Here is a 27,056-nt window from a genome sequence, read left to right on the forward strand (position 1 = left end):
TGCATTACTGCCGTTAATTTTATATCTGTATTTACATATTTAAACATACTGATAATTTATAGTCCAATTCCATGCACATTTTATTAAAACATCATTTTCTCCATAAACATAGCTAGAGATAATTCTATTTATTATAGCCGGAATGATTTCAAAATGCATCATTATCTGTAAAATATGAATGTATATCATTTTATGACAACAAAATATACTAAGGTAAACCTTCTCTTTGGAAGTAGCATACGTTTACCTAACAACTACAGTGGGAATAAAAATTTTAAAACCACAGTTAAGTAAAAAGTCTGCTTTGTACTTTAAAATACAGACTTGATAGGAAATTCCTATTTTTCAAAGACTGTTTAAAATGAAAAATTATTCAAGAAAGTGATGATGTAGTTTACATTTCTTTGTAAGCAGACACCTGATTGCTACTTTTTGAGAAGTGTATCCAAGTCCAACACAAGGACACCGCAGATGATCTTCCTAAAGGCATTGAAATAATTAAGGATGATTTATTTCCAACAGAAACTGTCATGATTTATTGTTGAATTATTATGCTAGAGGTAAGTTATATTTTAATGTATTTTCCCATAAAAGCAGCACTCATAATAATTTCAAACACTGTAAGTACTGTGTGTTGTAATAGAGACCCTACTTATATGCAACAGGGTTTGAAAGTAGCCGATTCTCAAACAGGGCTTTTGGGTACCTCGCAAGCTTAGCTAAACACACTACTGTGACCCCAGTAGTCTTGAGTGAAGGTCTTCGTAAGTTTATTTTCCCCTGATTCACAGAAACCTCAGGGAACCGAGGACCTGACCACCTCTTGGATTCAGGGTGAAACTCACGTAACTAGGCTTTCCCGGTGCCCCTGGGAACCTATTAGTTAGGGGGCTCTTCACACAGGGACACGAGTTTCTTGTGGGGTTCTGTTCCAGCCGGCACCAGCAGACCAGGAGCCGACCCAGAGCAAGCCAGGAGAGCTACCTCGCTCGGGGCTCTGCGGGGCACCCCAACCTGGAGAAACCCTCAACCTGGAATAGCAAACACTGCTGCTCCACTGAGGAGCTGGGAGTGATGTCGGCGTTCACATGTGCCAGGAGAGGCGACAGAGCCCCCCACTGGGAAAGGAGCCGCCGCACCGGGCAGGTGGGATGGGGGGGCGCTCTCCCCCAGACGGCTGTGGAAGGGAAGGACCATGGTGTGGGCCTGGTCCTCTGGCCTACAGGGGACAGACTCTTTGGGACAGGGTGATCAAGTCCGATGGATCAGTGGTAAGCAGATGTCCCCAGGGAAGGAGACAGTCACCCACTGCCTGCGATACCTCCAGGGTTCACTCTGCACCAAATGACACTGCAGATCCTTCACTTTCACCAATTGCTGTCCTACTTTTGTTTTTAAACACTCCACCTTCTCTCCTTCACGTCATGGTTCCAAATCACAGAAGTGCGTTGGGCTTCACTCTCCCTGACAGAAATGACGGGTGTTCCTGGCAGTGGCCTCTGGTGCTGACTCCAGACATGTGACAGTCCTCCCGACCGCCTTCCAGTCCGTGGGCTGCCAGCCACCCTCAGCCTGTGGATCCGGCCTTTTTATCTCAGCCTGCCCGGCTTTCGCCTCCCAAGGCTGCCGACCGAGGTTCCCACGCTTGCCGCCCCGGAGAGGAGCTCAGCAGCTCTAAGGTCGCGGGAATTACACTTTCACCAGCCGTTTCTTTCCACTTAATTTAAGTGCAGTGTTGTTAGCTTATTCTGATCAATAAACGGGCATCGGAAGGAGGTTTACAAACCTTCCCGCTCCACCAGGTAATAATATCTCAGCAAGGTCAACAATTTTTATGAGCCCTCGTTTGAAACAAGGGAAAACAGTGAAGGCTACACCCAGAACCCGCAGATGCATCTGCCACGTTAGCTATCATCTCCTCTTTAAGTTGGTAATTTTTAAAAAAAAGTTCAGGAAAAATAAAAGCACGAAATACTTGAAAGCGCAAAGCTGGCGCCCGCTGTGGATCTGGGGGGGGCTAAAGAGAAAACGCCCCCCCCCCACCTCTGTGGACACTCAGGCTGCAGTCTCGGCTTACCGGGCACACCTGAAGGTCACCACAACGGGCCCTAGGACCTTCAGAAGAAGCGGCTCAGTGTGTCCTTCCCGGGGAGGGCACCTGCCGGCTGGGCGGGGTACAGGGTGCCTGCGGGACGCGAGCGACGCCAGGAGGGAAGGGCCTCGCTGGGCCTGCGAAGGCGGCAGGGTGCGGGCCGGGAGGACTGGCCCCTGCTTGGCTTTCCAAGGCAGGTCTTGGACTGCGAAGGTGACGCCGGTGAAGACGCAGGGCAACGACCGACGGGGCTCTCCCCCTCCCTGTCTTCTAGGACCTGCGCCTCCCGGGGCACACGGCCCCCACTGGGAGGCACGAGCACAGTGGGACCCTCTTCCACGACACACGGGAAAATGAACTAATTTACCCCAAAAGGGCCTGCCCCGTAACTCTGGCAGGGCTTCTGTCAGAGGCCCTTTTGAAATGAGGGGTTCGACGGAGACACACCGATACAAGAATACGAACCCTTCCTGAGGCTCAGTAACAGAAGTTACAAAACTTACTTCTAGCCAGCAGGTTTAAAAATGCAGATTTTACTGCTGTCATGCAACTGGGTTTCATAGCTACAAGCTAATAGCTGTGACGAAGGAATTATTAAAGTGTTAAATATTTCATTTAAAAGGGAACATTGCAGTCACTTTAAAAAGAAAACTCAGAACTCATCTGTTGAAAGCCATCATCTGTGAGAAGGCTCAGGGCCCAGCCGGGGTCCACGACACAGCCGCGTGCGGGCAGTGCCAGGGAGCCCCGCCCGGCAGGAGCGGGAGGGCCCCCACAGGCCCAGCGGCGCAGCCCCGAGGTCGGCAGCCCCGCTGTCCGCACCTGTGCCCCCGCACCTGCTGGGCGGCTCTCCACGGGCAGCCGGGCCTACAGGGCCGGGAGGAGCATCCGCACACGGCGGTATCCGAAAGTCCGTCCCAGTTGTCTAGAGGTCTGCTTTTCCTGAACTTACTGTTCAAACCTCTTTTTGGCAAACTACTACTTTTCGTATTCTAACTGCTTTTGCTGCTGACCTCTAAGGATGCATGTCATACAAAGCAGCTAAACATTTCTTTACAAATAAATATAAAGAAAGCAGGGTGTGTTTAGAGAAAAGTTTAAATGATATTTTATTTAAAAGAAACATTAAGATGTATTTAAAAAATAACAGCTTCATTAAGTAAGTATTTCTTGGGAAAAACAGATTGAAACAGATAAAACGCTGACCTTAGTGAGACGCTTACAGGGAGAAACTGCCCCCCCCTTCAGACGGTCCCCGTGCGACGAGACTGCTGGGTCTCAGTCACAGGCAGCTGGAAGAATGACTTTGTGGACATTCTTAATAAACTGGAATACGCAAACCAACAATAAAAAAGAAAATTTTATTTTAGGAAATGATCTGACCACTACTAAAACAACACTCTAAGGAGGAATCAGAATACCTTTTATTCACCAGCTCAGCTTACATTTTAATCCCCTCAGGAGAAGGACGGGTCTTCCTCGCAGGTCCCAGTCCCCCCTCCTGCAGGGAAATCCTGTCCGTGTGGCCCCAAGGACACGGCAGCCGCGGAGACCTCCTGAGTCCTGGGCAGCAGAGACAGTTTCCCCGTCCCTCTGCAGAAACACCCAGATACTGACTTGTTACTAATCCATCTTTGGAAACTCCCCAAGAAGTTGAACCATATGAATTTCTAGTATTTGGTAAGTTTTAACCTACAAAAACAGCAATTTCATATGGTTCAACTTAATGCATATTTTTGTGGTTAGCCTTAAAAACACAAACAAATCAGCAACAGCACGTTCATCTCGTAGGACTCCTGGGAAGCAGAGGAAGGGCCCGTGTGCGGAAGAGGCCTTTCAGCAGCACGACAGCCCACGCTGGGCTGCGGGGAGGGGAGGAGCCCGGCACCGGGCCGGAGGTGTCACCAGCCGGGGCCGCAGGAAGAAAGGTACCTGCGCTGGACTCCGGGATGAGCTCAACCATGATCACGTTTTAAAAAACAGCATGAATGGATAGAAGCGGGCTAAATCTCAGAAGAGTATGGAGAAAAATGATACGTAGAAGTATGTTAAACATATTCAAAAATTAAAATGCACAGAAAATGTAATTGGTCAAGGAAACATTTATCCCACGTTAAAACAGACCCGTTCCTTCCAGATTGCAGACTGATTATAGTGCCCCGTGGTGCCAGAGGGCCGAGATGTCAGACTTTTCCCTGCCTGGGACTCACCCCTCACCGTGATGTCACCAGGGCTGTAAGACACAACTGGACGGAGAACAGACCCAACCAGCGCGAGACAGAAAGGGGCGTTGCCGCATCTGGGCAGTGGCAATTCTCTCCTTGTTAGCAACTGTGTAACCGTCGACCACCTCCCCTTCTTTAAACCATAAAACTGTACACCTGGCCCTGGGGTGAATGATTGTGCTAAATTTAAAAAAACCCGGTGTGCACATGCTGTGGCGTGGGGACCCGGCAGCAACCAGGAACTGTCACAGGCAGGCCGGGCCCAGGCTGCCCCAGCACCCTGGGTCCGCATCCCGTCTGGGGGTTCCCAGGGCACCAGGAAAGGAGGATGCAGGATGCTGGGCCCTCCCCGCCAGGACCTCGCCCAGTGAGAAGTGCCACTCTCAACGCAGGGCTCTCCAGAGGGTGGGGCTGCGGGGTCGCTGGATGGTCTTCATGCGCATCTCCCGGGCTACTTCGAAGTCTCCCTGGTCACCAAGATCCACCGTGACCTGCTGGCCTGGGCCCCCGTGCCAGGGAGGAGGGGACAGTTTGGCCAATCTCAGCTCCCTTTAAGTGCTGGGGACGTGACAGAGGAGCCCCAGGCCCGCTGGTCCCAGGGGCCAGTCCCAGGTCTGGGAGCAGCAAACGCTGTGGTGGGCAGGAGGGAGGCTGCAGAGGCAGTTCGGTGACTCCTGTCCAGGGTTACCTACCAGCAGCCACCGAGGGGGCCTTCTCCGGGCCTCTCCTCCACGTTACTTGCTGGACCCTGGTGGGGCCAGGTCAGCAGAGCCCGGCTCTACGGCCAGGATCACTGTCTGGTTTGCAGAGAACTAGTGGTTTTCTCACAACTTCCGCCACTGCATCTCTCATGAAGTTACACAAGGAACCTTAGATAAACTTCAGGATTTTATAAGGTCATTCTGCCCGCTACCCACCATAAGATTACTCAGATACTTCCTCTGCCCTGGTTTTGTAACTTTCTATTCTGAGACCTCACATTTCAGCTCACATATCTGACAGACTTAGGAGAAGGAAAGCCGGCCAGGCAGTTCTGTTCTGCTCCTACCGGCAGGGCGGGAACCCCAAAACTACGACAGTAGACGGACTAGTTCACCACTCCAAGATTCACAAGCCCCTCCTCTAAAAGCAAAACCAATCTCTGACGTCCTCAGACCACACAGCAACATCCCTGCCCTGTGCGCGTCGGAAGTGCACAAAAGTAGGGTCACTGGTACCATCTCCTCAGCCAGACTGGTAGCACCCTGATGCCAGACTCGGTGCTGGAGCAAGGGGGGGCCCGGTGCAGGCAGGACACCGTGCCGGGCGGGCAGATTCAGGGGTAACAAGCACCCAGCTCATTACAGCCGCACAGCGTCAGTGTATTACGCACAAGAAGTGTTCACGGTTTCATCTGTTCACTCGTCTCATCTCGTTAGAGAACCCCAGTATCAGCCCAACCATCAGGGGTTTCCCTACCGGCTTCCCCCGGAAACTTCACTCCATTTTCAAGTTTGTTTTTGCTGCAAAGCATAGCAGCAATTAGAATACCATGAAACTTACCTAGTACATCCCGTCTCGAAATTCAAGATTGCTGTAAACTCTTCACGTCTAAAATCCCAGGGTAACTTTTCCCTTTAAGGGGATACACATACATCTACACATATACGTCTGTATACAAATATGCATTCATTTATATTAAACTGTTACTTGTGAAAAAAAAAATCACCATGCAGAATGAACTTCTGGTATGTGCCTGGAATGATTTTAGTTGCTATGATTTCTATATTAGGTAGATCCAAACAAAAGCTTTAGAAGAAATGTCTGGAAAACTGTTTTTAGTTTATCACAGACTTTAAATGCCCTTAGCATGCTATGGTAACCAGTTCTCATTTAATCACTTAAGAATATATAACTATGGTACATTTGAGAAATTAAATTTAAAATTGATCTAAGAAGACACAAGCTGCTATCTACTATAACGTAACTGTCACCAACCGAGCCTATGGAAGCAGCCAATTGTCCCCACACACGTCTCCTCCTCTGTGCTGTTGGCAAACAGATAGTTTAAGTTAACAATAAGCTTACTGAAAAATTTGCTGCCATTCAGATGTGTTCCTATTTAAACCTTTCAGCCAGCGAAAATCAAGAGTCGATCTGCATGCATCGTTTTTATTGCCTTCGCCAAGAATTGCGAGACCATGTGCCAAAACTAACACGAGCGTTTGGAGTGGGTGGAGGCTGAGAACTCCGTCCTCCAGCCTGGCCCCATGCTGTCTCTGTGCAGATGATGTAAAAACACCAAGCTGGGACAGCCAACAGAATGAACTGTGATGTCGGTGATAGTACGTCAAGCTCCCTAAAGGAAACGCCGCGGGACGGCACACTTACTGACCTTGCTGGAAAACGGGGTGGTGAAGAGCCGGTAAGGGGAGCTCACCGATGGCCCTGGGTTCGTGGAAATAGGCGTCCAGCCAGGCTGCGCACTGCACAAGGGGCTCCGTCATTCCCTCCGGACCGCTGAGAGCCTCAGGAGGGGCTGGGGCCTCCACGCCGCTGCAAAGTGATAAAAGGGTATTAATAAACCTCTGGGCCCTGTCGCCGTCCATCAGAAAATCAAGTGCCTACAGCATCTCACTGGGCGAACACCTGCAGCTGTCCCCAAGGCCAGGTCCAGGAGGATGGTGGCCCTGGGGCCGCAGGAGAGCAGTGGTTCACTGTAAGTCACAGAGATGCAGCCCCGACTCTGAAACCACCACCTGCACCCCCAGAGCTCCGATCTCCAGAGTGATCAGCTCTCGCTTTACCTGTGCAGTAACAAACAAGCTTGTGCAAATCTGATAAAGTCAGAAGCACACAGCGAGGAAGGTACAAGAAAGAAACCCTACCCCTTTGGACTCATCGTTAATCATGGGCAGAAACGTTTGGACACGTCTTCCGTCTCAGAGGAGGATGCACAGCTTCCACGGAAGCACCTTCTGCCTCCCACCCCCAGGGTGTCCACATTTCTATAAGAGACAATTAAAAGCGGCAAACCTGGGGTCCAGGTGAGTCCTCGGGCTGCCGTATGAACACCGCCTGAGGGGTCCTTCCCACTTGCCCGGAAGACAGGCGACGTGCCCAGAGGCACACGCAGCCCGGCCCGTGTCCATCACACGCACAAAACACGCGGTGCTACGGCCAGGCCCACAGGGCGACGGTGAGGAGCCCAGGAAAGGTGCACATCCATACCCACCGTAGTGACTGGCACGTAGAGCTGTGTCCCCCTTCTGTTGTTGGGGGAGGAAAGAGACACCAAGGCAACGGCACGTGCAGGGTCTCTTGCTCTCTCTGGCACTGCAGATGCAGACATGTCACTTCACGCTACAGCAGGGCAGCGACCGGCCTTACGCAGGGTCTGACAGACCACCCGCACTGGTGTCTCTGTCTCCAGTGTAAGTCTCTACCCGGGCCCTTGAATCTCTCCAAAACTGGACTTCTGTGGGTGGGATGGGCCAGGTGTCCCTTTTACACTGTTTTTCACAGAGGAACACGAGGTCGGTCAGAGGTTTCTACGCAGGCACAACGAGCCACCAGGATGACCAGGCAGAGACGGGCAACCAAGGCCGAAGCCAGGCCTGAGAGTCAAGCCCCCAGAGCCGGCTGGCACCCCTGACCCTGCGCGCAGGACCACACAGGACAGGCCTGTCCACGCTGCGGGGCAAGAGCCCTGTCCGGGGGAACCATGCGTACGGGGCGCTTGCTCAGCCCGGTGCCCGGCATAGACGGGCTGCCTGGGAACCGTGTCCAGCCCCGTCACAGCCCGGCGCCCTCCACAGGCGGAGGAGGGGCCCGCGGAGTGGGGAGACAGAGCGGCCGCCAGGATCTCCTTGGGGAGGAGAAGCTGCCGTCTCACCACCCCAGTTTCTTTCCCCATTAGCAAGATCTGATCAGGGAAAGAACTTCTGGTTGGCTTAAATGTTACCCAATTTCAGAGATGCACTTTGTCATCCTACTCTTGCTCTGTTCCTACTAACCTAACAGTGTACTCACCTAAAAAGAAAGATGGAAAAACACGAGACAGACCGTGCCATCCTGACCCCCGGGGACAGAGCAGGGTGCAGGCGTGGAGGCATGTGCCTGGGGTTAAGCTCACGCTCCCTCCAAGCAGCCAGAGAGCCTGTGGCCCAGGGGCAGCCTCTCAGGTCACCCAACAGCTTTCCAGCCAGCCCCTGCCTGGGAGGAAGTAAGAACACTACCGTTCCCACGTGCAGTGACCCTCCACCGAGGAAACAAGACCCCTGCACCAAACTGCCCGCCCTGGCCTGGCACCTTCTGCAGCAAGCGGCCAGCCGACCTCTCCTGCAGAGCTCGAGGGGCGGAGGGACCGGGCTGCTGGTCCAGTGGGCAGCACGAGCCAGCGCCTCGAGGTCAGTTTAGTCTCCAGGACGAGCGGAGTCTGGCGGCCACACACACTGCACATGGGCACTGCAGGAGGTGGGGCATCCTAAAGCCAGAGGCGGGGGCAGTGATGCTCGGCTTTCGGAGTCACTATTCCTGGCCCAGCAACAGCCCCGAGCGAAATGGGGTACACTCGGGCGCTCCACGACTCTGCCCACGCGGGCTGGCCTTCTCTCCATGCTGCTGAGGGAATTGAAATGTGAGCTGTGTTTCCTAGCATTTCCCACTCTTAAAAGGATATTTGAAGAATTTTTATAGTAGTAAAATTCATCTTAAATTGATTTTTTATGCTTGTGCTAAAGATCTCAACCTCTGATTTACTCTGTAGTTCTCCTTTTTAACTCTTTCTCTATTGGCATTAGATAACCATTCATGGGTGAAATGTAATTAAACAGCTTTGATTCTGAAGCAAGGATTTATGATCCTACATTTAAAATGAATGGCATTAAACACACACATAAAACCAGATTTTTAAAGCCATGACACAAATTTCCATTTCTACAGTAAAATGAAATTTATTCTCCTGCCCTGCCCTCTCCTCCAACCTCGCCGCGCTCGCCCCCGGAAGGGCTGCGGGGCGCCGGCGTCTCCGACGGCAGCTCTTATCGTGGAGGAGTTTCTCCCGGCTTCCCCGCCGGCGAACCCTGACACGCCGACAATTACGGGCTCCGCGGCCCACGCTCATTGGAATCCCACATCCCAGCCTTCCCAGGGGGCCCAAAACCCACCTGCCGCTGGAGCGAAGCCCCCGTGGCCCGGCCCACCCTCCCCTGGGAGAAGCCCAATCTCGCAGCCCTGGGCACGTCCCATCCCTGCAGGAGGCCAGGCCCCCACCGAGGGGGACAGAGTGGGGCACATCACAGCCATGTCTCCCCAAGTCCTCTCCCAGGATGAATAATCCCAAGGCAAACATCATGATGCCGGAACCTTCTTACTTCTTTAACTTGGCATGAGAGGATGGTGTCTGTGAGAGGACCGTGGCTTCACTGGGGACCCTAACATAGCAAAGCCAGAGTCACATGGCCGGGTTCAAGCATCTCTTCAAGGCGTACGCTGCTGTTGGCCACCCCGCAGCCTCCTGGAGAGCAGGCGGGACACAGCCGTCGCCCTCAGTACAGCAGCTCCTGGAACTCCAGTGCACTGGCGAGCCCGGCTCAGGTCTGGTGGAGGGGTCACCTGCGAGAAGCTGCCCGGACCCATTCCCTCCCTGGGCGTGGACAGAGGACATCCCAGTGAAGAACTGTGTTTCATATTTCTTTTGACATAAACCTCCTTGCCTTCAGCCCAAACCAGCATAGAAAAGTGGTTAAAAGGCTCCGGCACAAACGAGTGACAGGTGAGCACTGAACCTATTCCAGGGCAAACTGTCCCTCCTGTCTGCATGAAGCTTCGTTCCGACATCGATGTTACCAAGAACGTGAAGCAGCAGCAGCACCTGCCTGGGGATGAAGGCAGCCTGGGGGGTGATTTGGCCCAATTTCAATTAAGTGGCCCCTGGTGGACATGAGCATCCTTCTGCCTGAGCCCAGCCTGTCTGTCCCACTGTGCTCAGCCAGGGCTTCTTCTGCCGGGGCCTGAGGACACGTGCCAGGCCTGCCAGGCTCCTCAGGAGGCATCCTCAACACCCAATACCCACTTTCAAGCGCTGACGTCTGCCTGGCACGGCACGAGGAAAGTGGAAAAACGTTCCTTGCACCACGGCTCCCAGTCTCTTCCCAAGTTACCGACGTGCTCCATGCTTCAAAGCGCTACCATCTTGCTGGGAGATTTGGGTATTCGGATTTTCAGGCACCTCAAGACTCCACTGGTAGTAAAGAATCACCAAATACCTGTTTCTGAATGAACTTTAACGTCCCCATAGACATTAAAATGTAACACGTTTGACTGAAACCCCACATGACCTAAGAAGCCAGGCCAAGAATCTTTCATACATTGCCCCACCTGGTCGGCACCGGCTCCGCCCGGCCTGTGGCCTTCCCAATGGCGAGTGTCGCACAACCTCCTCTCTCCTGGGGCCCCGCACTTGTCCAGTCTCTCCCCCCATAGACGACATTTTCTTCAGAAGGTTGGGAACGTTAACTGGTGACACTGGAGGCTCACCCAAGAGAAGAGTTCCAAGGACACGTGTTCCTCTGAGTTCATCTGGCACCTGGCAAGGAGCTAACACAGGCTGCGAGGGCCGCAGGGAAACCGGTGGACGCTCCTATGGCTGTTGGTGGGAGGAAGGGCCCGGAGCCTGGCCACACACGGTGCTCGAGATGCTCCTGCGATGACGAGCCAGGCAGCAAACCTGCTCCTCTGGCCTTCAGCGCCGTGTGGTGGGGACCGGAGGCCTCGGGTCGTAGGACAGAGTGCCAGACTTCCCAGGCAACAAGGGGACCTTGTAAACGTCACAGGGACACTCTTGCTAAGTATCGCTGGTAAATGCACAATTCTGTCCAATTTAGAAGATCTCTAGCAGTTTCTCATGTTTGATGGATGGGCCCTGTGTATTTAGTTATAACTTCTTGCTAAAGCTCACATGGTTTTCTTCCAGGGGTAGGACTGAAGACAAGAAGTAAACTATGCTACCTGCTCTCAATGAAGATCGGTTTTAAAGGCGAGGCTGAATAAAGCCTTTCAACTCTGTATGCCTAGCAAATGCAGTGGGGTTTGATTCCATGCAAGGATTTGCTGAGGACCCATCACGCGCGTGGCTCACTGGCAGGCAGACCGACTTGGGGCACTCCCTTCCCCAGAGTTCACAGCCAACTGCGCAGGGATGGGAGGAGCAAGTAACACACGCGGGCCATCGGCAGCGACTCTCCACTTCCACCTTTCAAACAGCCCAGGGTTCCGAACAAACCGCAGTGGCGGCTCTGTGGCACTGCCTGGTGGCCAGCAACCGTTGGGCAGTATCACCACATATGCTTGACAAAGCTTGTGCAATCGTTTGGATATTCCAGAGTTATTTTAATAAACAGTAGAAAGAGGAAGAACCTAAGTGCTGATGCCAGTAATAAGAAACACCGATCTCAACAATGCAATGGAGTCAACGATGAAAAACAAAGGCATGTCAATACGGGTTTATGCACAGACAAAACTGGAGCCTCCCTGGTAAAGCTACTGTGGCTAATAACGACAGTGATGACAGTGACATTTATTGCTAAGCACATGTTCTCAAGGATTCATGTGCTACCTCACTTATGTTTCATGCAACCCTAAGAACACATATTCAACTGTGAAAGGAACAACATAAACATAAGAAATCAGCAATGCTCATCTAGAAATGATAGGTAGGATTAGTATTTTTTTTTTTAAAACTCTCTGGGACAAGAGGGCCCACCACACGTAACTGACTTTTGTCTGGTTCTGAGACCTGTTTTCAAAGGTGCGTTCTGTACCAACGGCTATCATAGGAGACAGGGAAGTAAGGGACAAAAGCACCCATTCCCACCTTAGGCGGCTGTAAACAGGCAATCTGCCTGGAGCGGGCAGCATTTGGACTAGTCCCTGCCAGAAGGCTGGGGGGAGTTCTGGCCAAAAAAATCAGCAAATCCTTCCCAAATTTTACTGAGTGGTTCCTAATGAAGATGGACAGAAATGCCACTCCCTGCGTGCGTGCCCTCTACCCCACCCCAAAGTGAATTCATAGGCCACCAAATGGCTTGTGCCCAAGGTCAATGGTAGGAGGAGGAGGAGGAGGAGGAGGAGGAAAAGGCAGTTTGAAATTTAGTTAGGTTCCAGCCTACTCACTTTCTGGGTGGTCACAGGTATGTTGCTAAAATTGGATATAAATTTTTAATGGGTATCCTAAGCCCTCAAAATTTGGGATTCAAATTAATGTCAGAACCTCAACAAGGCCACAAAAAGAATTTACTGTAATATTTTAAAACACGGACCAAAAATACAGAGAACATTTTATGCAAATTTTCAACTCCTCCCCGTAAGAACTATATATTTTTTCCTTTTAAAAATAACTGATTCTTAAACATATATCAACAATAATAAAGCATATTTTAAAAAGACAATCTAAATAGTATACTTTGGCAGATGAGAATGCCTGAAAAAGTAAATACTTTTCCCCCTACATGTTCAAATCATTAAAAGGAAAATTGTATTTTAACACTTTAACGTATCATTAAAAGTCTCTACTATTTGACAGATGAAGATAAAAACACCCCAAAACTATAGATGAGTGATCAGGTCCCTAATGGTTCCAAAACAATTACAGGATGCAGAGCAATCTAGTTAAATTTTATTCAAAGGCTTACTGCACTTGTGTTTTCTTTTATTTTTCTATCAAGAAACCCAGGAGGTTTAAGCACAATTCATTATGTATGAGACCCCACTTGCGGTGCTTGACTGTTGACTAATAGCAAAGTTTGCTGTATGTACATTGGCAACATTAGATGCATACAATATGCTAACTTATTCTTTCACTGAAACTAATTATTTACAAAAATGACTACGTGCGACTACAATTTATTAAATGCATGCATCCAGTCTCAATTTGGCCCCCAAAGACAGCCTGGAATGAAGATCTTTTACTTGATGTGACAACTTTTAGAAACGCTGTTATTAATATTGTAAATGTGGCAAATAAAGAGTTCAAATAGCCTTATGTCTGTGTTGCGTTGCTTCCCGCCACCGAAGAGTGAACAAAGCAGCTTCTTAACGTTTTACACACACGAGAGGTACATTCCTCTTTCTCAGCTTGATTTAGCTTCTTATAAAATGCCTGTACATCCGTAAAAATATAAACTTTTAAAGAGTCATTCCATTAGTCTAATCAAATTGTTGGGACTTCCACAAGGGAACTCATTTCCCTGAGGATCTTTGAGATTAGGTAACTTTGCATTACTCAACAATTCTCCTCCTTGGCCGGGCATGGTGGCTCACGCCTGTAATCCTAGCACTCTGGGAGGCCGAGGCGGGTGGATTATTCGAGGTCAGGAGTTCAAGACCAGCCTGAGCAAGAGCGAGACCCCGTCTCTACTAAAAATAGAAAGAAATTATCTGGCCAACTAAAAATATATATAGAAAAAATTAGGCGGGCATGGTGGCGCATGCCTGTAGTCCCAGCTACTCGGGAGGCTGAGGCAGGAGGATCGCTTGAGCCCAGGAGTTTGAGGTTGCTGTGAGCTAGGCTGACGCCACGGCACTCACTCTAGCCCGGGCAACAAAGTAAGACTCTATCTCAAAAAAAAAAAAAAAAAAAAAAAAAAAAAATTTCTCCTCCTCAACCCTAGAGAAGAAGAAACATCAGTCTATAAACAGAGAGGACCAAGGTCTAATGCCTGGACTTGAGTTTCAAACGGCATCTGGCCAACTGCTGTTGTCTTCCATGCTATTCTATAACGCACATGGCCCAGGCGGGCAGTCGCTTGCTCGGAGCCTCCTCTGCATTCTGGTCTCTCTACTGGGCCAACCGCACAGTCTCTGCAGTTTCCCCTTCTGCTGCCCTCAGAGCCTCTGTCCTGGCCCTGCTCTGCCCTGCTGAGGGTGTGTGTGCGCCACAGCCGGCTCTGGAGGGAGAGGAGTCCGACTCCTGCCTACGGCCGACCTGGGCTGTCATTGAGAGAGTGAGGATATTAAACTACGTGGTGGCCTCTGTACTTCTGTGCAGAAGGAGAACCAATGCCTGTGTCCCAGGGACAGCACGCAGGTGCAGCAGGCCACCACGTGCTACTGACCACTGTGTGCCCTCACAGTTGGGCAGGGACACCTAAGAAAAAGGCGTGAGTTTCAAACAAGAGCCCGCTCTGGGACGTGAGATTTTGTAAGATTTTAGGGACAGAGAGGACCTGAACATCGGTGAGGGGGCCTTTGCTCTCTATAATAACCAAGTGTCCAGAGACTGAGCAGCTTGAGAATGGGGACATCTCAGGACACATAGTCAAGGTGGGTAAAAGATGACTGGTTTTGTGCCACGTAATTTAATATCCTCACTTTCTCAATGACACAGCCCAAGTCAGCCAGGCAAGGCGACCGACTCCACAAGTCCCAGTCCAGGAATGTTTCCGTGTCACGCCTCCGACACACAGTACAGCACCTTGGAAAGGGGGGGGGTGTCCAATGAACACAGTTGAGGATCAACCAACTGTATGAAAACAACTCAACGTAAATTCTTACACAAAATTTCATAGCTGCTACTTATTGGGTGCCTAACATGTGCCAGGCAAGTGATTAAAAACTACTCTCTCTCCCAAAAACCTTTGAAGGAGGCATTATTATCTGTGTTCTAAAGGAGGAGACAGGTCCAGAGGTTATGCAATGATATACCAAGTGCATATGGGATGAAACAGGGGTTGCGTCTCCATGAACCAAAAAACTCTGACTCGTCTCTTTGAAACTGAAGCAAACGGCCACCCTCTACCAAGGAAAGTCCTTACGCTCACACGCTCTATTTTTGACAGCATGTATTCCACTAACATTTGAGTTTACTCTTTTAAATAACTTCTATAATCTTTTCCCTGATCCACAGGACTGCAACCTAGGCCCACTGCCCTATTATTCAAAGACAATGGAAATCTGAGTATCCAATCTAGTTTCTGTGACATTCTAGAAGCTTCCAGAGAGACTAGGTACCCACATGACAGGGTCTCAGGCTCCCACACAGCTGCCCACTCGCCCCTGAAGGAAGCCCATGGTTATATGTAAACATCACAGCGACCTGTCCATTCAACACACAGCATCCTCCTACACCAGTGAGTACGGGGTCCTGGAACATCCCAGGCCCAATCTCCCCACATGGAACCCTCCAGAAGGGCCAGAGAAACGAAGGCTGTGGCGCTGCTGCAAGTGGCTCGGCACACCAGCAGAGCAGGCGTGGGCTGGGCTGTGCAGAGACGTCCAGCAGAAGGGGCCGTGCACCGTCACAGAGCTGGCCGGACCCCTGCCTCCCAGCCCCGGGGTCCCAGCTGGCTGTTCTCGGTGCTCCGCACCCGCCCACACAACAGAGGAGTAAATGACATGCAAGGGTGTTAAGACGCCACCATGGAACCCACACTGAAGAAAACACCTACATTTCAGATTTCATTTTTCCAATGAATAATTTGCTGAAAAGCATTCCCTAGGGGGAAGAAAAACCCACAAAGATTTTCTAAACAGTGAAAGCTGCATTTCTCTGCCTTTTCAGATTCTGTCGGAGACTGCAGAATGGCAAAGTCTGCGAAAGCCCAGGCAATGGGTATCACTTCCGATTTTGCTCACTTCGATGGGACTGCACAGTGTGACCCCGGGAAGGTTGCGGACTTGAAGGCGCAGAACTAACAGCGCTTTCCTCTGCACCTGCTCCACTCCCGACTCCTGACGGAAGGCACCCGGCTGCACGACAGGACGAAACAAAAGAACAACGAAACTCAACGGCACATCCGTGTGCCCTATGTTCATTCTGTAACTGCAAAGTCTGCTGAATTCCAGCAGCTACACACCTATGTACGAAGGCCACCGTGTTGTCGTCTCATTTCTCCTCGGCGTTTCTTGGCCTTTTAGGAGGAGCCATTAATAGGGGGGTCATTAACAGAGGAACAATGAGAGGTTCTGGTGGGGAGAAGTCCCCCTTCCTGTGACCAGTGGCAGACACCAGCAGACCTCTTCTGTGGGCACTATCCTGTCCACACTAGAGGAAACGGTAGGACCACAAAACGAAGCCCACTCCTGGGAGCAGCGCAGCATACCCCTCCCACGTGGACCGGGAGCCGTGGCTGTGGGTGGCAAAGCGCCGAGAACCCCAGAGACAAAGCACCTGACGAGGATGCAGGGTGCACCAGAGCTGGGGAAGCCAGAGCCCCTCCCCAAGCGCCTCCTGCAAGATGGCCCCATCTCCCGAGGCAGCAGCAGTCTCTGATTTGTGGTTTTCATTAAGGAGCTGGCTTGCTTTCTCCTGCGAGCCCATGCAACGAGGAATAATACTTTTGGTACTAACAGGCTAAAACACACCCACTCCAATACAGTTTAAGAAATTCATCTCCATGGCTTACAGACTTTATCATCATGCAATTCAGAAAAAATTAGTTTTCATCTTAGTAGGACAGTATATCATAATTTAAATTTTAAAGCAACTAAATGTTCCAAAGACACTGTTTCTCTTTCCAAAAGGCGTGTATTACATGAGGACTGACCTCCACGGGGTTTAGCCCCATTAACTTGGATACCGGGCTCATTAATAAATAATCCTAACACTAAATTACCTGTCTTGTAAATTGGTTTGTACAGTTCTAAATAAATAATAGCTAGTTCCCTATTATCAAACACAGTGGTGTTTTTAAAGAAAAGCGCAGCTCATAAGACAGTGCCACAATTTTATCTGGGAACAACTTTCTATAACTCACTTCGCAGAAAACCGTCGTTCCTCGTGCGGACGGCTGCAGCTGGAACACGTTAGCTGGTCAGCACTGTTGAAAATACTATTAATATATTTAATCTCAGACAAGTATATCGACTATACATCAGTGGCCAAAAACATCTTCAGCAACTATTAAATGGACAGTTAATGTAATTGTATTTTAAAACACTGAGGTCATATTTAATTTTGAATTGAAACTCTTAAAACACGCTCTCTGGCAAGGATAGAAAGTAATAAAACAACATTAACTACAGAAAAAAATATAAAACTCATTATTGAAATAAATCTTTTTTCCAGAGTACTAATATTTGCAAGAAGTAGATTATAAGAAGCAGGAAACATTTGTACTTTTTCAACAAGTATAGTCACTGGCACCGAAAGAAGTCGAGATTTTCAACTTGAAGGATGAAATCATTCTGAAGACCAGAGTTAGATGCCACTGCCCCTCCCTTTCTTCCTCGAGCTGGCTGGTCTCCCAGCATCTCTCATTCTCCCTCCAGGGTGCTCAAACTTCGTTCGGCTACACCCTCAGCTCTTCCAAGCAAAACTCCACCATCGAAGGACCCAATTATGTTCCAAAGCAGGAAGTAACCAGGGCTGCGAGAAGTTTAACGAGAAAAAACAAGGGGCTGGAGAGTGCCGGGAAGGGAAGGGGAGAAAATATTTTAGCAGCAGAGCCAGCCAATTAAGATTCCCTTTAGGAAGCACCAGTTTCTACTCAGAGGAGGTTGGCAAGTCCAATTTTGTATGCCTTTTTCCTCCTCTTCAAAAATCAATGCAGCCCTCTGGGAGGCTGTCATGCCGCTGGCTGGCAGGTGGGTCTTTGGACCGTAAGCTTTGCGCCTGTACCAGTTCTCGGCCCTCCCAGGGGAAGACCAGAGGGGGTGTCACAGGACTTTCTGGCAAAAACAATGCAGCATTTATTTACAGGTGTTCTCTGACAGCCGGGACAAGGAAGAGGCCCCCGCGTGCAAAGCCTGGAGCCAGCGGCCATGTTTCCAAGAGCCCTGTACCTCCATGTGACCCCTGAAATGCTCCACTTGGTACTTCAGAAGAGCACAGGTGGAGAAAAAGAAGGGGCTGCCCATTGGTTGTAGTTTCTGGGAGCTCAAAAGCACCATTCCACTGAGACCACCGGCTCTGTTTCTGTGGCACCTGATGCCTCAACCTCCCTGTGCACGGGGCCCACCCAGCCCCCAAGGTCAGACCGTGGGCCTTTGGGCCGCCTCATTTTGCCAAAGCACTTGCACAAGTGAAGTGCCAGTGCTCTCTGGGTCTCCCCTCTTCGGGGTTCTAGTCCCAAACTCCAGCCCCTCCCTGGACCAGGCCTTCCTCTGAGCACAGCGCACTGACCAACAGAACACGCGCCTGCTGCCCTGGCCACACGCCCTGCAGCGGCCCCCAGCCCGCGACAGCTGCTGTTCCGCTTCCACTCAATGCCTAAGTCTCTGCGCTCACACCTCAGTGATCCAGGGATCTTTTGAAAGGAAAAGGATTCTTAGTCGCTCAAGAAAATTCTACTGAGAAACGATAACTTAAAAAGAGGAATTCTTATGAAAAAATCTTTCAATTGCAAATTAATGTTACATAAGTGGCATTTTACCTTTATAATAAGATATTTTTAAAAATTTTAATTGCAATGAAAACACTTAAAAAAAATCTCATAGAACGCCTAGATCTCTGGAAATACAGGCTCTGTGTATTCTTATTCATGTCTGTCCTCCCTTTCTTGTGGGAGGTTGGTTAACACTGACGTATGAAACCATCAGATAAGCACGGGTACAAGAACACTCCATCAAAAGTTAAAATCCTCCAGACAACTTCATTTTTCACTGATGCATTACTATTGCATTGTAAATACATTTGTTTACTTTTGTGCAGTGAAGAAAACTGGATGAAACTTACTCCTTGTCCTGCTAGGCTTTGCCAGGGAGCCGAGTTTACTCCAAATAGCTTACCGTGCTGCCACGGCACTGTCCACACTGGGAACCACGGACAGGGGTGCCCACCGACTGCGCAGCCGCGGCTGAGGCCTGACGCGCCGTCAGAGCAGGTGCACACGGACACTGCTCCAAAGACAGACCACCTCCATTCACACACCAAGGAACTTCACAGTGGTCACTTATAGGCCATCTTTATCCTCCGAATGTACTGAGTTTCTTGCTCCTTCCTTCCACGGTAGCCCTGTGGCTCAGGCTGCAGAGAACATGCTGGGTCAGCACCACAGACGGACCTACAGGACCTCTTTGTTCCACTTGTGTTCCTGCCACTCTACGACAGAGCACCCCATTCATCACTTGGCTCACCTATGTCCCCACATGAGATTTTCGGGCTGTCCAGGGTGGGCACGCCTCCATGGGCCAAACCCAGCCCACCATCTGTTTCTATAAATAGTCTTATTGGGAGTCAGCCAGGCCCATTTGTTTAGCAGAGGCAGAGCCGAGTAGCTGGACAGAGACCGTGTGGCCTCCAAAGCCTAAGGCATTTCTTCCCCGTCTGGCCCTGGACAGGAGCTGGCCGTGGCCCCCTGGTCTGGACTCACACTGACCCAGCTTTTCTCCTCCACCTGGAAGCTGCCTCCCAGCCTCTGCAGGTGGTCACCATCACTCCCAATTCCCTACCACTCTATGCTGGTCCTCACACCCGTAACATCCCCAGATCTAAGTCCTCATTCAAACCCTACTTCAACTCCTAGTTTAAGTACCACCTCCTCTGCTAATCCTACCTCCAACCAGCCCGGCCCACAGTTGGGTGGCACTGAATAATTAAGTCCCTCAGATCCTCACACTGATGTTCACCGAGCACCTGCCACGCATGGGCCCTGCGCCAAGGGCTCCGCGTGCACCCTCTCCGAGTCCCCATTACGGGACAGGAGCTGCGTATCTGGATCTGTGTTTACCGATGAGGAAACCAAAGCTTGGAGGAGTGAATAACTCTCCAAGACAACCCAGCTCGAAGTGTCACAGCAGGGACTGAATCCAAAGCTTTGACCTCAGTAGCTGGGTGGTGGCCTCTCCAACCCAGCTTCGAACACCTCCAGTGGGGGGAGCACACGGACACTGCAGGTCCTCAGATGGAGAGCCCTCCTTGAGCTGAGAAAAACCCAGTTACAGGTTCCCAGGTCCTCCTCTTCACAGCCCCCAATACCCCTGCCGCTGCCAGGTTCCTGGGCCTTTTCCTTCGGTTGTCAAGCCTCTCTGCTCCTTCCTCCATGATGCCATTTGAAAACCACAGCCCCAAGGAAACTGTCCTCTCAAAGGCTGCTAATGAGCCCCAAGGATCCAAGCTAATGTCTTCTCTATACGCTCCCACCCGCCACCTGCCCCGCCGAGGGCACGCGCTGCCCCAGGGACACTGCCCGTGCCTCGCCCAGGGCTGCCCGAGGTCCCCTCCACCACCTCGGTTTGCTCCTGCTCCCCTCACCCTGATGATGGCTCCGTGTAGACCTACAGGGGACAGACACAACCCTGCCACCCTGGATGGCCCTCTGGAAGCTGGTCACCACCTCCAACTCCACAGGCAACACCAGACACCGCTTTCTCCCTGGCTTCCCTATCGCGTTCATGATGGCCCCAACGTTCTCCTGCCAGTTCTGTTTTGCAATCTCTCTCGTCTCTCTCCCCTTTTGTTGCCACTGCACACTTCCCACCCTCAGCCTGGACAAACACCAGAGCCTTGGAACTGGCCTCTCCACACTCCAGTCACATCCAGAGAACCTGCCAAAACCATATAAATCTTCCTAAAACCCTGCCCGGCTGATGTCACCATCCTGCTCACAAACCTCCCTGACTCCTCATCATGCACTCGGAGTCAGATCCAAGCCCTGCATCTGGCTGTTAGTCAAGGCCCTCGCGGTCTGGCCTGTGACTCGGGCTCTCTCCTGGATTAATCCCCAGCTCCAGGCAATCTGGCCAGCGGGCCCCTCCTGGTCCTACATTGTACCTCCCCAGCTGGGACTTCCCTCCTGTAGTCCCTGCACCTGGAGTGTGGCCTGCCCACCCTGGCCCTGCCAACTGAGTCTTAGCACCACACACCACCCTTAAGTCCTTAGCATTGGGCACCCTCAAACTGCTCCATTCATGGCGCGATGGCCCCCACAAGTAAAGGCTGCCCTTACCTTTGGACATCCCTGTATCATTCACAGCGAATTGTGACAAGGTTCCAATGTCTGATGAGTTGTTCATAAGTGAGTAAAAATTTCAAGGTGAAGGAAGGTGTGGGCAAAGAGATGTTAAGGAATATACTGAGAGATGCTCCAGCATTTACACTGAAGTTGACTAAATGTAAATATTTGGTATGTTCTGTTGCTTTACTGTACTCTCGCGAAGACTATTGATGTTATCAATCAACTTCTTTCTGCATGCTCCAAAAGGAATAATCGAATTTCTTCAACTGCTTAGGACGCACGTCAGCACATAAGTGGTATGACCGAAGTTTTAGACCATGCTTCTGCTGCGTATCTCTTTGTTTTGACCAAAACTTGAAACAGCTAAGAAACGGCTGCCTGATCCAGATCCAGCAGACACAGGGAATTTCATGTTTCTCAGCTCTCAGTTCCGCACAGGGTCCAAGAGGCATTCGTGGACTTTAGACCCATCTGAATGAGTTTGCTGCTTTTGTACACAAAGACTTAATTTTTAACATCTCTCCATTTCTATACTAAATGGCCAACCAAGGTGATGTAAATATTATTCAGTTTCAGATTTTTAGTGGCCTATCACCCCTCCCCTTCATGGGCACTGCCGTGTGGGTCGAGCACAGCAATTCCCAGCAGGCACAGGATCTGAAATCCCACACGGCAGCACGAGGCACCTGGGAGCAGCCTGTCCAGTCTTGGCCAAGCAGGCAGAGTCTGATCAAGAGCTAAGCCAAGAATCTTCTCAGCTCTTCCACGAGAGATGGCCCTTTGCCTGAGAGCAAAATATCTTCAAAAGAGCTGGCGTAATCAACCAAGAAAACAGACTAACATGCCACTGTCTTTAAAAAACATTGTTAATAATTGAGAAAAAGTCAGGAAACAAAGTATTCATAACTCTCAAGCTACTGCTCTCTTTTTGGTCCCCCTGTTCAAAATTGAACATCTTCCTAATTATTATATATGTAATTAAAAAACCCTAATTTCTATTTTCAAGAATCAAGCTGGAAAATGGGGAGGCTGTGGGGTCTGGAGCTGAACTCCCAAACTTGGAGAAACTGCAAACTGCCCTGGCTTGCCACTGTCAATTAAATATTTTATGGGAAAAAGTGAAATCAAATACATAAACTAGAAATGACTGCGTTGAACATTTTAAGAAACAAAGAATCAAAAAGAAACAAATGCCTGTTTTTCTAAAAAATAAAAAACTACTAATACTTCAGAACATCCTTGATCTGCAAGGAAATAAGAGATGCCCCTGTGTCTGATACTGGGGACAGCCCTCTCTCTGCCAAGGACAGGAGACACGTGCAGGGGGGTTCTCCTTCCTCACACTGACTAGGAATGTCATCCTTGCTCCTTGGGTCAGAAATACTGCCAAGAGCCTACTATTTGCAACCCACCATCTCGGCTGCTAAGGAGACGGGAAGATGAACAAAATACAGCCCCACCCTCGGGCAGCTCAGAACTTCCTCTCTCGGCTTTGCTGACCAAGGATGGGAAAGCTGCATCCTCAGGACAAGCCCACGGTAGCTACACTTTTGTTCTCAGGGGTGGATCCAAGAAGCCCCGGTTCTGCCTAGATCAGCTGTACTGAGGATGCCCCCACCCGTTGGAGGCCACAGAGCAAGCACTTGGCTCATTTCTCGCTTGGTCTTCCTTAATCCTAAAATTTAGTCCTTCAAATTTGTGACTTGTTTCCTGAAACACCATTTGTTCACGTGATCTCACCCACACCTGGCATACAGAAAGTGTCATCCAGGACTGCCTCCTCACCCTGAAAATCCTCATTGAGTATTACGTCATTCAGTCTGGAATGCCCGACTTCCTTAAGTACCAAGACAGTTGATGTGATATTCCACTTTGACACTTCCTGTTTTATGTTTATACTGAAGATGCATCCTCAGTCTTTCAAATGCATGGTTTGGTCTGTGATTATCTTTCAGATTTTTTTTAGAGCAATTTTTGTGAAACCATGGATAAGTCAAAAAATTGAGTTATTTTCAAATATGAGTTTTGTTGTGGAACCAATGGAAGCAGACAGTGCGAAATACCAATGAAGTGTTTGGGAAGGATGTGGCGAATGAACGCACAGTATGTCAATGGTTTGAGAAGTTCCGTTCTGGGGATTTCAATCTTGAAAGTGAGCTATGTGGATGACCTGAGACCAAGGTGGATAATGATGAGCTGAAAGCTATAGGGGAAGCAAATCCACCTCAACCTACTCATGAATTAGCAGCAAGGTTTGACGTTATTATTCCAACAATACTGACACAACAACAATACTGAAACAAATTGTCAAGGTAAAGAAGCTAGATAGATGGGTTTCTCATGAATTAAACAAGTGTCAGAAGAGAAATCATTTTGATACTTGCCTTTCTTTGCTGTCACGACACAAAGGCAAACCACTTCTATGCTGTATTGTTATGTGTGATGAAAAATGGATTCTTATTGACAATTGCAAGCATTTGGCACAATCATTGGATAAAGATCAAGTGCCGAAACACAGCCCAAAACTGAATATTCATCAAAAAAAAGCTAATGGTATCTGTTTGGTGGTCCAGTACAGGTATTATCCACTACAGCTTCATAAAATCTGGTCAATCCATTACGGCGTGTGCCTACTGCAACCAATGGGACTCAATGATGAGGATACTTGCAATTAAGCAGTTGAGAGATTGGTCAACAGAGCCAAGCCAATTCTCTTGCAAGAGGATGCTTGACCACATGTCGCACAAACAACGCTGCTCAAACTACAGAGGCTGGACGTGGAAACTCTCTGTCATCCACCATATTCACCAGACCTCGCACCAACTGACTCCCACTTCTTCAGGCTTTGGATCCCTTCTTGCAAGGAAAAATATTCAATTATCAATAAGCTGTGGGAAACGCCTTTCGAGATTTCACCGCCACTCGCCCTCCAGGCTTCTTTGCTGCTGGCATAAACAAGCTGCTGTTAAGATGGAAAAACTATGGATAGTTTAGGCGCATATTTTGATTAGTTGTACTGATTGAGATATAATAAACTTTTGATTCAAAATCGGACATTTCGTATTTAATGACCTAGTAACAAAGACAAGGCCCTCCTGCGTCCTTTCTTATTTACGTAGAATTATCTTGCTGGTCCATCTTGATAGCACCTTGGAAGCTGATTTAGAGATCCCTGAGATTTTTATTTTTCTGAATTTAGTAACAGTGTAATTTCTTTTTTTTCCACTTTTTCTTTTCTTTTCTTTTTTTTTTTTTTTTTAAAGAAAAAAGTGCTCCTGCTAACTTATCCACTGGTCTGTGTCTCCCAATGTCTGTCTGTTTCCATTGCTCTGGACATTAAGTCCGACAAGCTTCCACTTTTCTCAGAAGAGATTTAAATAAACTTCTGAAGCCAGAGGAGTAATTTTCTTTATAATTGACATTAAAAAGTAGCATGAACTAGATGAAGGATGGTTGTTAAGCACATCTGCCACTGTGCATTGTCTTAACTTAAGAATAATCAAGGGCAAAAGGGAAGAAAAGGTTTATTGGCCAATCTTTAAAACTAGGGAATAATTAAATACAGGCACATAAATAAGAATATAAATAGGAAAGTTTCTTATTGAATTACACAGAGACACAGGGCAGAGAAAGAGGTGGGCATGCAGACAATTCAACATGACAGCAGCAGAGACTTCGCCTGCTGCGAGATCTACCTGCTCTTCTCAAGAGCTAACTAATGGCTTCCTCATTAGACTTCTCGTAAGGACCAGGTGTTATTTACGTGACTTTCTTTGAATGAGCTCAATGCACAGTCAGGAATTTGAAATTCACGGCTCTGCCAGTATTAACTCATTTACTCACTGCACAAGCTGTTTAATGAATTCTTGTTATGTATCATTTAGCTACAGAAAACATCACTGGGGGATGCAGAGCAGGGGCTGAGCAGGAGGAACCCCTCCCCATGTGGGCCAGGCCCCCCACGGAGGCTCCGGCTAGGGGATTGAAGGGCAGGGCGCAGAGGCTATGGGGCACAAATCCCGCCTCCCTCCTAAGGGCCTGGAAAGACAGAGGTGTGACCCAGGGAGGGAGAGGAGAGAACTGGCCTTTCTGAGGGTGTGCACTGGCCGCTGGGCAGAGAAGGGGCCAGCGTGAGCCGGTAAGGCTGCCCGGGCCAGGCAGGAAGCCCTGACACCACCTACAAGATTTGTGCTTGATCATCAGTAGTCACAACTGGACACTCACTTCATTGTACACTCCTTTTAAAGCTGCTAAGTATGCTTGTTAATCATCACGATTCATACATTTGATGTGTATATGGCGTATTTGAAAGTCAGCATGTTTATCTGACTTTTAGTCAATCACCTGCTTCCAATTTAGATGACTGACACTGGCTAAATCCCCTCACAGAACTTTCTGGAAACTTTCATGTGACATCATCTTACAGATTTACCAGGAAGGGCACGCTTTTCCCACCTGTAATTTCATCAGCTACTCAAGCTACCCTGGAGCTCCAGCTTCATGTCCCGGATGCAAATCCTTAGAAAGAGTCCGGTTACTCCAGCAAGTTCACAGAGACCGACACTTGGATTTCCCAGGTGACTCTTGCTGTGACTTGTAATTTTTACAAATCCAGGCAAGAAATCTAAGAATCCCTAACATTTACATAAGATTGTGCACGTCCCTCTGGCTGGTGGTGTTGAATTGCAGGAAGTTCACTCATGGCAAACACCTGTCCCAGGACTTGGGAGCAGAACGAAGATCTTGGGGGACTTACTTCTCTTGAACGTCCCCGAAGGAGGTGGTGCCTCATTTCAATGTCAAGGGCTCCATTCTGACTTTTTTTTTCTTTTTCCCTTTCAACAGGAGTAGTTACCACATGTACATGTTTGTATTCATAGACTTAATTAGACGTTTCTTTTTAAGAACCTGAGATTTGAATACACACAGAAAAGAGCTCCTTTAAGGATTGTCCAAATGGGGGAGGATTTCGATTTGTGGAAAAGGAAACTTGATCCTACATAGAAGGCTCCAACAAGTTTGCCCGTGGCCTGAGACCACCCCCAAATGTGCAAGGATGGCCCCCTGACATCTCCATCTATCCTACATAAAGGTGGAGCTAATCAATATTTCAAACTTCCCCATCAGTCAGCCTAAATAGAGACTCTTTGGCAGTTCCCATCTCCTTGCAATGCCTGATTTATGCACCCGAACCCTAAGACTCACAAATACTATAAAAATTCAGACCAGGGGTGGAAATTTGCAAGTACACATTCTCATTCCACACCAGGTGAAGTGGCTTAGATAGCTGTCGCCAGCACCAAGGGGTTTATTAATAGGCAAAAATTAATTGTATGTAGACTGAATTAATGAGATGGAAAAACATGCACATTTCAGTGAATACAGCAGGGACCGGCCTCTGTTGAGGCATCGGTAATGAAGTGTCTGGGCCGTGGGATGAGCAGGGAGCAGATACCAGCAAGCCGGGGTCCTTTTGTGATCACGGGGGCTGGAGGTACTGTTACAAAAATACACTGCGAAATGTAAACATCAGGCAACTGTTTTGAGCACAAAGTTGACCCCCGACGCGTCTTCTGCAGACTGCCATCTACAGATTTATAAATAAATGATTAGATGTAAAACCTCCAGAGGATTTCCCTTTTCCACAGCAATTACAGGAGCAGATTATTACCATTCAAGTGGGGTTCCAGGGAAAGTTCCTTGACTGGCAGGAATCACTCACTGCTGTCCTCCTGTCTTAAGTCACCATGACAGGAAATCCAATGTTAGCATGTACTGTGAACATTTTAACAAGCCAAGTCGATATGCACTGAATGAACACATTCTTGAGTTAAAATATATTACTGTCAATAACAGACTGAATTA

The 27,056-nt window shown here is 49.1% G+C and overlaps 1 protein-coding gene across 8 annotated transcripts in view; it reads right to left on the minus strand.

Moving 5' to 3' along the window:
* The window catches only part of MGMT (O-6-methylguanine-DNA methyltransferase), a 249,036-nt gene that overhangs the window by 35,400 nt on the left and 186,580 nt on the right, over positions 1-27,056 (minus strand). For all 8 annotated transcript variants that reach the window (XM_045567878.1, XM_045567870.1, XM_045567873.1 and 5 more), the window contains exon 3: positions 6,692-6,852. In XM_045567878.1, the coding sequence (XP_045423834.1) occupies positions 6,692-6,852 (161 nt within the window). The remainder of the gene's footprint in view (positions 1-6,691; positions 6,853-27,056) is intronic.

This window comes from Lemur catta, chromosome 14 (genome assembly GCF_020740605.2).
Source record: "Lemur catta isolate mLemCat1 chromosome 14, mLemCat1.pri, whole genome shotgun sequence".
In the NCBI taxonomy this organism is placed as follows: Eukaryota; Metazoa; Chordata; class Mammalia; order Primates; family Lemuridae; genus Lemur; species Lemur catta.